A 10,360-nucleotide genomic window follows, 5' to 3' on the forward strand; every position below is an offset into this window, starting at 1 on the left:
ACTGGCAGGCCTTCATCCTCCTGGCTCCACCTCCTCCGTGTGCTTTCTCCAGGCTCCCCAGTCAGAATGACTCATTCTCATGAGCATTTGGCATGTGGCTTTCCACCCGGTGGCCTGCTTTACATGCATGCTCGACTCCCCAGTCTCCATAAGCTCTCAGGCACAGGGACTGTTTCTGATTGCTCTCTCACTTTCTCTTCAGCCTGCCGTGCCCCACCACTGCCTGCCGGCCCCACTACAGTCTCTTACAACATTGACTCATGGTGCTGCATTTGTGTTTTTCAGATGCATACCCAAACCGCAAGTCTGCCTGACGACATTTGATAAATTTGGGTGTAGCCAATATGAGTGTTTGCCAAGACAGCTCACCTGTGACCAGGTCCGAGATCCTGTTTGTGACACAAACCACATGGAGCACAGCAATCTCTGCACTTTGTACCAGAGAGGGAAGAGCCTCTTATACAAAGGCCCGTGCCAGGTACCAGTGTTGGCCTGACAAGCCCAAGTACACCGAGCATGAAATCAGCTTATGATCTTTCACATGGGAATCAGCAGTGAGACCCCCACTGAGGGTCTTCTGTGAATCCCGTCAAATCTAGAGCACTCAGTCCTCTATCAAAAATGAACATCCGAGGCTGGCTTTTCCTCCTGACACTGGAGGGCCCCCTTGCTCATGAGCCTGTGCACCTCTAGTGTACAGAGCAAAAAGAGAGGCTTCTTGACACCAACCACTAGAAAAGAATTTAAAGCCTTGCACCCCCGGCATGAGTCAGCAGCATCTTCACTTCCCCTAGTTCTGTGGGCCCAGAACTGTTTCGTTAGAAAACCGCACAAACAAAAATAATAAAAAAGAAAGAAAATAGCCCAGGAAGAATGTGAGGGAAGACAACCCAGAGAAGAGCTTTCCCCCTACTCTTTCCACTGAAGTTCCACCCAAGGTCCTGAAAACTGACTGAGAACTTCTCTAAAACTTAATGTCTTACATCAGTTTACTTTAGCCTTTGAGGGTTGTGAAATTGGTATTCATGTCAAAAAATAACCCTGAGGACAACCCCACTGAGACATTCCATACACACCAGTGATCTGTATGCTGGGCCATCTGCCTGGAAGAAGCCCAGCTTTGGACCAGCAATCCCTGCCCACAGCCGGCTGACACCGACATGCTGGCTTCTCATTTCCTGGTTTTCACTGAAGGAAAGTCCCTTCAGCTCATCTCCCTGGGCTTGTTTCCCCTCAGAGCTTATGTTCTAAGTGCGCTGATACCTTTACTCTGAATTCCCTCTTGTTGGACCCTCTTCCTGGCTGCAGGGTCTCGTACATGTTCTTCATGATGCAGAGTCCGCCTGCTCCCCTCATCTCTCCTCTCTTCCCTCTCTATCCTATTGTTGTTCAGTCGCTAAGTCATGTCTGACTCTGCAACCCCATGAACCAGTGTGAAATGATAAGGCCTCTGAATTTGCATCGAGATTGGTCTTGTTTTCTTCTAACAGGCTCTTCTGGAATAATGGAAGTTGGGAGGAAGGGAGGCTTTTTATCTCATATCAGTTCTCAGAGAATGAGCACCCAGGTCCCTGAGAGGCTGAGAAAAGTGGTCTCTTCATTCAGTCTTGGGACGGTCCTGTTGCCCCTAACCCCACGCCCTGTTTAGCAGCCTTTTCAGAGTGTCCAAGAATTTATACTGTCTTTTCTGCTTCTTAAAAGTAGGGAGACCTATTCTTGGTTCGGAAAAGTGCCCAGAGAAGTTTACCGCCAAGTGTGCTTTCTCGCCCTCAGCCTTTCTGCAGGGCCCCGGAGCTCGTATGTGGGCACAACGGGGAGACCTACAGCAGCGTGTGTGCGGCCTACTCGGACCGGGTGGCAGTCGATTACCACGGGCCCTGCCAGGCTGTCGGGGTCCTCTCCGAGTACAGTTCTGTGGCTGAGTGTGCCGCCGTGAAGTGTCCTTCACTCTCAGCGGCCGAGTGCAAACCCATCATCCCACCTGGTAGGCTGGCGGTGCTGGGGGTGGGGCAGGGGCGGGGTTGGGAGGGTTTGCTTATCTGTCTTCAGAGAGTGAGTCACTAAGAATAAGGCTGACTTAAGTGTGTTTATTTTTTTTTTCTTTGACTTAGTTCATTTTCTAAATTCTGATTTTATTTTATTTTATTTTATTTTTTATTAGTTGGAGGCTAATTACTTCACAACATTTCAGTGGGTTTTGTCATACATTGATATGAATCAGCCATAGATTTACACATATTCCCCATCCCGATCCCCCCTCCCACCTCCCTCTCCACCCAATTCCTCTGGGTCTTCCCAGTGCACCAGGCCCGAGCACTTGTCTCATGCATCCCACCTGGGCTGGTGATCTGTTTCACCATAGATAGTATACATGCTGTTCTTTTGAAACATCCCACCCTTGCCTTCTCCCACAGGGTTCAAAAGTCTGTTCTGTATTTCTGTGTCTCTTTTTCTGTTTTGCATATAGGGACTTAAGTGTGTTTAAACTTCTCAGGAAATCTTGACTCCACCTAATGCTGATTGATGCATTTCTCTGGGCCTACCTTAAAAAGTGGTGGATCTGTCTTAGACATCATCTGGTCTCATGGTTTTAAAACAATGTGGAAAACTTATTTCAGTCTTACCTCAAGCACTAATAGATAAACAGCAATATTTAGCTGCTGGAATTATGGTTATTAGTTCAAAGGCATAATGTTTGCCTATTATAAAGTTAATGAATAAAGAATTGGACATTAATGAACAATTGAAGTATTTTTGATGAACACAAACATTTTAAATTGAGAAAAACAAGATAGTTGTTGTCTCAGACTGGCCTTCGTGTCTAATTTTTTTTTTCTTTCTTTTTTTTTTTTTTCCGTGTCTAATTTAATTGTTTCAGTTGCATATAATCAAGAAGTGTTGTTTCACACAGGCTCTTATAAGCAGTTAACGGTTTTCAAACAGCTTACCTTTCAGTCTCATACTGTAGTTAAGCAGAGGTAGCAGAAGAGGCTTTATCCCAAGTCTGCACAGAACAGATCACCTGGAGTCTGACAAGTTCACTCCTCTGTCCAGGAACTCAGCAAATGTTTCTTGAGCATCCACTATGTCCTAGACAGGTGTCTAGGTGCGGGGGGCACAGCCGTGAGTGAACAAAGCCTCCTTCCTCCTGGAGACCATGGTCTGACATGTTATTATTGTTTTTTAACAGTTTCAATAACTTTTAAAATTCAGTTTGAATCAAACACCCATGGAATCTCTGAAACACTTGCTCCTGTGTTTTGCCGACAGGAGACACTTGCCTGGGATCACACAGTGAGTTCTGGGTAGGGCAGGGTCTAGGCCCCGTGTCTCTGGAAAGGCCAGCTCGCCCTGTGCTGTATAAATCCACAGCTGCCCCGCCTGAGAAGTGGTACAGGAGGAAAGCAGGAATGGCGGAAGGCTTTTGGTAAATGTATAGATCATTAGACTCCAGGTTGATCAGGGAACATACCTGAAAGCGCAGTCATCAGGAAGGACTTCGGTAACTTTCCCAGCACAGAATGAGGGGCTGGTAATTTCACCAACCATTTTGAATTTTCTTTATTTCTAATTCTGAACACAAACAGAATGGTTTCTGTCATACAGGTGCCTGTTGCCCGTTATGTGCCGGCATGTTAAGAGTTTTGTTTGACAAAGAAAAACTGGATACTATTGCTAAGGTAGGTTGCTTTCTGTGCCCTGTGCTCTTGAAAGCTTGTTAATAAACTTGTCAGTAATCATGCAGACAGCTGTGTCATCCCGTTCGCAGATGGAGAATCTAGTTTGCACAGGGACATCTTGCCCAAGGCCGTGCGGTAGCCCCCAACCAGGAGGACTGGGCTTTGAGCTCAGGCCGTCTGCCCCCGCCCCGTGCCCCTTCCCTGTACAGCCTGGCTGTGCAGTGGCCTTGCCCTGCCACCCGGGAGCCTGCGCTTGCTTAAAAACGGTCTCCTGCCGGCACAGTGAGCCACGTGAGGGCTGGAGCCAGAGCCAGGCAGCCAGCAGCTGGCAGACCCCCAGATAGTTTCAGGGTCGCCCGCCCTCAGATGGTCCCCATTCCTCTGGGGGTATGTCCAGAATCGACCATCTTCCCATGGTGGTTTTGCCCCTTTTCCTTTTTTGTACCATTACTTTTGCTGCTCACTCTTGTGAAGACGAGATTGCAGAAGTGTAGCAACCAACACCCTACCACTACCTAAAAAAATTGCACCCATTTCAATGAAAACAGCTATATTTTTACAGAAAGGCTTTAATTATTTCCCCATGGCGTCCAACTCAGAACTGTCCCTTAAAATGTGCTCCTGGTGAGAGTGTTCATGTCAGCCAGAAAACTCAGCAGCAGAAAAAACCCTACTGGAATGCGTTCTGTGAATATTTAGAATTCATCCAGTGAGGCCCTGCCCCGCTCTTAGGATTAAAAGAGCCTTCTTGTTTTAGGCAAGGTAACAAGACAGCTTAGGCAGTAGTACGGAATTCTTTGTTCAGGTAATAGAATAGTTTTCTCTTTCTAGGTTACAAACAAAAAGCCAATCACAGTTCTGGAAATACTTCAGAAGATCCGCATGCATGTGTCCGTCCCACAGTGTGATGTGTTTGGGTACTTCAGCATTGAGTCAGAAATTGTGATCCTCATCATTCCTGTGGACCATTATCCAAAAGCTTTACAGGTGCGGTCAGCGCGATTGTGCAGCCATCCTGTCGCTTTGAATCGGGGAGTGGGGGAGGGCGGAAGGGAGGAGAGCACAGCGGCTCTGAGGACGGGGCTGCTCCCAGGGAGTGGCTTCTGACAGAATGCAGGGGCGGGGGGTGGAGATGCTGTGACTCAGAAGGCATCTGCTCATCTTCCAGATGAGGCGGTTGAGGCCCAGGGAGGGCAGGGACGGACACCAGCCACGCAGTGACAAGGCCAGGCGGACTCCTGTCTCCCAAGGGCTGTGCTCCTCCTGGGGAGGAGGAGCCCACCAGAACGGATCTGATCTGGGCCCCGAGTTTTCTTCCTCATAATCTAGAGGTGAACCTCACTCAGGAGGTGCAAGTTTCAGCATCAACATAGGGAGGGTCCCAGTGATGGGAGTGAATACAGTGGTTTCTCAGCTGCCACAGTGAGGAAGCTCATTCTGTCTCAGTGCTTTCCTCTCCTCCTGATGTGTAGGTGGCCGTGGAGAGGCCAATCCCTGTGACTGTGTTTAAGTGTGAAAAGATAATGTCTAAGCGTGAATAAGGGGTGAACAGGATTGTGGGGAAAGAAAGGGCAGTGGCTGTGTGGGTCATGGCTTTTTATTTAATTTGGTTTCCATTGATGCTGTTATTATGTGTGTAATAAATTAAGACTTTATTAGAATACTACTTTGCTAAAAAAAGGATAAAGAGAAGACGTATTCCGTGTGTTGGGATTTATGTGGAATTTGTCTGACTTGACCTTTGTCATGGGTTCTGTGACTTATATTAAAAGGATCTGATTATCCTCTCCCAGATTGAGGCCTGCAATAAGGAAGCGGAGAAGATCGAATCTCTTATCAACTCTGACAGCCCCACTCTGGCAGCCCACGTCCCTCTGTCTGCCCTGGTCATCTCCCAGGTACAGGTCTCCAGCAGCATGCCCTCAGCCGCTCCCAGGTCCTGGCCTCCGCATCACCCCCGCCTCTTCCTCCTCAGCCTGGGCCTCACCATCCACAGAGTCTGGAGACACAACTGACTGCCTGTGAAAACTGCAAAATACTCCTTGACCTAATTTTCTTACTTTGGCAAAAACATATAGGACTGCTGGTTTGTAGTTGAATAGTGGCCAAGGCAAAGCACTTGTCACCTCTAACCTCTGTTCACCATACAGTATTTTTCTTAATTACCAGTATTAGTAAGGGTTTTGCCTTATTTCTACAAGTGTTACAATATGCTCTTCCAAATACTAAGGAAAAAAGGATATTTCCTTCTGGTGGATCACTGACTGCCTTACAATTTACATTTTGCTCGTTAGATGGGTCCCCCACCCCAAAACAAATTCTATATCATTGATAAATGAGATGATCACTTTTTAGAAAGACAGCTCACTTTTACTATGGACTTCATATCACAGAAACTTCATTTCAGAGTTCTTTCAGGATTAAGGTGCCCCTAGTGCATGTGTGTTTGTTTACAGATAATTCCCTACTCTGTCTAGAAGTGAGGAGTCACAGTGAAGAGCCACTGTTATTAGAGTATGAGAAAAAGATAAGGCATCTTTGGAATTATCATGTAAGTCATCAGGCAGATTTAATTTATAGAAATCTAATTCAGAATCCATTTAATGTGTTAAGCAAAAGCAGACTAAGTAAATGGCACTCACATGATATATTGTACCTAAGTGATAGTCTCAGTGGTTCTTAAAGTGTGTCTGTGACTTCTGTGAAAGGGAGAAGTTATACTGCATCAAAGCATCTTGTATTATGCATTTTTATATTAACAGATGTATATCCTTTGGTATCTTCCAAGTTAAATGTAGAGTTTTTAAACATTAACCTTTAAACCAATTGCTGCTACTTATGTAATTGCCAAAAAGTGAAATAATTAGTAGTTCATGTAAATAATACATGATTTTTCTATTTTATTATGAAGAAGGTGAATAGCCATATTTGTAAAATGACAATCATGTGTGTTAACCCAGTACTTTCCGTTCATGAAGACACATTTGTTTTTTTGTGATATGCACAATGTAGGTAAGTATTCTGTTTTTCTTTTTTGATACAGATTTATAAAGAAGTGTGGTTTATATATTTAAAAGTGTCAATCTAAGTATTAAAATGTTTGCATGTTGTCTAAGAAAACTTTGAATGTGTTTCACAGTTTTAAATAAGCTATTCAGTGTAATACTTCTTGTTTATATGCACCTAAACTTAGAATTTACATGAAGTGTTTTTCTCAGTGTTAAATATATGTACCCTCTGAAAGATATAGGGTTATGCTTATTATACCAAAATGTTGTTTAAAAGTGGGCACTTAAAGCTTTCAGAATTTCTCAGTGTTGATGTAGCATGTTTGTTGCAATTGCTTTTTCTATATAAATCTCTTCAATGCAATGTACTGGAAAGCTTTTCTATTTTAATAAAATAATTTTATATGATTATGTGTATCTCTAAGCAAAGTGCACATTTAGAATGAAACCACTGGTCACTCTGGCGAGCCTCGTCCTTTGCTCTGAATAAGGAGTTATGGGGGTGTGATTACTGCAAAAGTGGGAAAACAGAGCAGCGGGGACAGAGCTGGTCAGAGCAGACCCTGGCATGTTCTTGGCAGAAGGGTCAAGGACAAAGACCCCGGCTTCTTCAGGACTGAGAGCTTCAGGCACTCCAAGACCAGGAGTAGATTAGGCAGTTCTTCTCCCCACTGGTTCAGCCCCAGCTTCTTCAGGACTGAGAGAGCTTCAGGCACTCCAAGAGCGGGAGTAGGTTAGGCAGTTCTTCTCCCCACTGGTTCATTCCTATATTTCAGCCCTGTGGTATATCCTAGAACAGAGAGAACTGCACTGTGGAGGCAGAGGGCCCGCTGATCAGGGCCCGAGAAGTTCTCGGTCAGCTGAGGCTAAGGCCCCAAACCTCCATCTTGCTCCCATCACAGGTCTGCTGTGCTTCTTCTCGTTGTTGTCTTCCCTCCAGTGTCCTCACAAAGGGAAGAAGGAGATGAAGAAAACCACAACTGGTGGGTAGGTCTCTGCTCAGAAGTGACACTGTCATTTCTGCCCACGGCTAACATCCAAGCAAGTCACGTGGCCGCCCCAACTCCAAAAGGTAGGGAGGAACATACCATCCTCTTGTGTATGTGTGTGTATTTGTGTGTTGGGGGGAAGAAGGGAAGAAGCTGGGGCAGACCATGAGTATTTTGAACAATGAACAAAGGGCCTACTGCAGAGGCCCTTCCTCATCAGGATAGGGCAATAGCCAGGAAGGACTAAATTTCTTATTTAAAAAGCGGTAGAAGTTTTTGGTCTGGGAAGGAAATGAGAAATGAGAGACGTGCTTGGTTTTGAGGGAGGGGGGAATATCAAGGGAGGAAAAGATCTAAAGGTTGGTCCTGCCCCAAGGACAGAATCACACAGTCTTGAGAACTCTGACCATAGGTAGTCACAGGCGAAACAAGCCCAGGTCCAGTCAGTTCGGGAGATGGCGCTTCCCACTAGCCAGTGGCTGTGGTGAGCACAGCCAGGCTGCCTTGGGGACTGGCTGTCAGTGGCTTCCCGGCCTCAGAGCAGCACAGAGCCCCTGCTGGTTGGCTGTGCCCAAGTGTATCAGGCTAGTAGAGGCTCTGCGGGAGACAGGGGGCACAGGCAAAAGAGAGAAATGAGGGCCCTGCCCTTCTGTAATTCTGTCCGGTGCTAGAGGCAGGAGGACCTGCAAGTCTGGAGAAAGCGGTTCTACGGGAGGTGGACAACTTAGCAGATGAGGTAACTGCATGAAAAGTGGACTCCAGAGAAAGGTTCAGAGGCTCCCATAAAGCCATGAGTAATGAAACCAAGACACTAGGAAAACAGATGAAATAACCTGCTATCCAGCCTACAGGAAGTAATTGGGCAGGAGTGGACCCTAAGAGAGTCATCGGCCTGACTTGGGTCACATGCCCACCTCTGGCAGAGAAGGAAAGTCAGGGGAGCTTCAGCCCTACTTAAACTAGACAGAATGGATTTCTCACAGGAAATGACTCAGTTCCTAGAAGAGGCTGCTGCTAGTTGTGTCCTCTGGGGAGTATGTGTCTCTCTAACCGGCCGTTAGTCCCCAGACTGTTTCAGTCTGGGAGCACACAACAGTGCCTCACCCTCAGGCCAGGTGCACCCCTGGAGCTGTCAAACCATCAGCCTCCAGAGCCCAGGGACAGCCAACAGGGTGCTTCGTAAGAGAGACCTGTCAAACAAGGGAGTTATCCAAAGTGACTGGTAATAAAGTAAATTATCTTCAGAGCAAACATGGCAATGAAGAGGAGCGAGTGTGATGAATGTAAACATTTTTAATCAGGGCAAAAAGAAGCAGGCGAACTTGGGAAAGATTCTTCTTATCTCCTGGAATCCTCACTCCACACCCAGCTCTGCCAGGGGTCTTCCCAAGGGCTCCGGGACCGAGGACCCGGGCTCAAGGCTCGATTGTCACTGGGCGACACTAAATTGTGGGTCTCTCTGAGTCATCGTTTACTGTAAACCAGGGACAGCAAATGTCTGTCGTTCATGCCACCAAATCCTCGTTGGGTGTCCCTGGTGAAGAGATCACAGTTCCATCATGGTCTCCTGCTGGTGGCGACAAGCCCAGCTTCAAGCACAGCATTCTGAGGAAGAAGAAAGGGCACTAGTCATGGTACCTTCTTTGCTGCCATCGTATCTTATGAATAAAAAATATGTTTCTCAGAAATCCCTCAATGGTTGTCCCGTGTATCTCCTTGCCCGGGACTGGGTAGTATTGGCCAACACTAGACAGTTGACCAAGGGGAGCAGGATGGCCATAGCTGGTTGGCTAGTCAGGGGCAACACACAGCTGCCCCAACCAATTTGAGGTACAGGAGGGCAAGAGTAAGTCAGCCAAGGCCGCCAACAGCATTCACCTTAAGATAAAGTCAGTTTTTGGCAGTCTCAACTGTTAAGAGCATAGATACGAAAAGTTTTGTTTGACTACCTGAAGCTGTGATAGGTGTTTCTAACTAGCTGATTGTTCAGTTGCTAAGTCATATCTGATTTATTGTGATCCCATGAACTGCAGCTAGTTCACTAACAAGGTAGTGAAACCCAATAACAGCAACTGTCTGATTTCATAACTTCAGTGCTTTCCTCCAGTTACTTAAACAGCCCTGCTTCACTCCTCAGGCCTCTGACCTGGTTATTTTAAAACTTCCCTCCCATATCCAATGCAAAGGCCTCTTCACCTCCTCCAGCCTAGACTAGATGTTTGCTCAAGAATAGGGTGGTTGGAAGGGATGGTCTTTTTGCCACAAACACATGCAAGGCTCACATCTCAGAGTCTGTGAGCTTGTCATGATGTCACTAGTGGCATTAGTCACAGACATTAGGGTGTCTTCAGTATAAACTCTGGGACATTCATTTCTAGTAAGAAAGTTTGTCAACCAAGAGGTGAGTGGTCTTGCCCTCAGCTATGGTTAGCCTGTACAAAACAGATGTAGGTCACCTCATTGTACAAGGCAGTGTACCGTGAGAAGTGTGAGGAATGGGAGAGAAAATCTAATAAGGAGCAGACAGAAGGCTGGGCAGGGCTTCATTAGCACTGGGTCTGTCCCAGTGGTAGTTCAGTGGAGATAATGACTTGGGAAGGGGTGATGAGGGGGAGCATGAGGCAATTCAGGTTTGGAGCCAGGCGGGAATGGCACCCAGAGCTGTTGGCCTTGCCCTCCCAGC

At 46.6% G+C, this 10,360-nt stretch overlaps 1 protein-coding gene across 1 annotated transcript in view; it reads left to right on the plus strand.

Moving 5' to 3' along the window:
- The window catches only part of RECK (reversion inducing cysteine rich protein with kazal motifs), a 78,284-nt gene extending 71,188 nt beyond the window's left edge, over positions 1–7,096 (plus strand). The window contains exons 17-21 of the mRNA XM_043891064.1: positions 286–478; positions 1,774–1,984; positions 3,607–3,680; positions 4,512–4,667; positions 5,474–7,096. Of these exons, the coding sequence (XP_043746999.1) occupies positions 286–478; positions 1,774–1,984; positions 3,607–3,680; positions 4,512–4,667; positions 5,474–5,695 (856 nt within the window). The 3' untranslated portion in view covers positions 5,696–7,096. The remainder of the gene's footprint in view (positions 1–285; positions 479–1,773; positions 1,985–3,606; positions 3,681–4,511; positions 4,668–5,473) is intronic.
- The last annotated feature ends 3,264 nt before the right edge of the window (positions 7,097–10,360 follow it).

The sequence above is a fragment of the Cervus elaphus genome, chromosome 29 (assembly GCF_910594005.1).
Source record: "Cervus elaphus chromosome 29, mCerEla1.1, whole genome shotgun sequence".
NCBI lineage: Eukaryota > Metazoa > Chordata > Mammalia > Artiodactyla > Cervidae > Cervus > Cervus elaphus.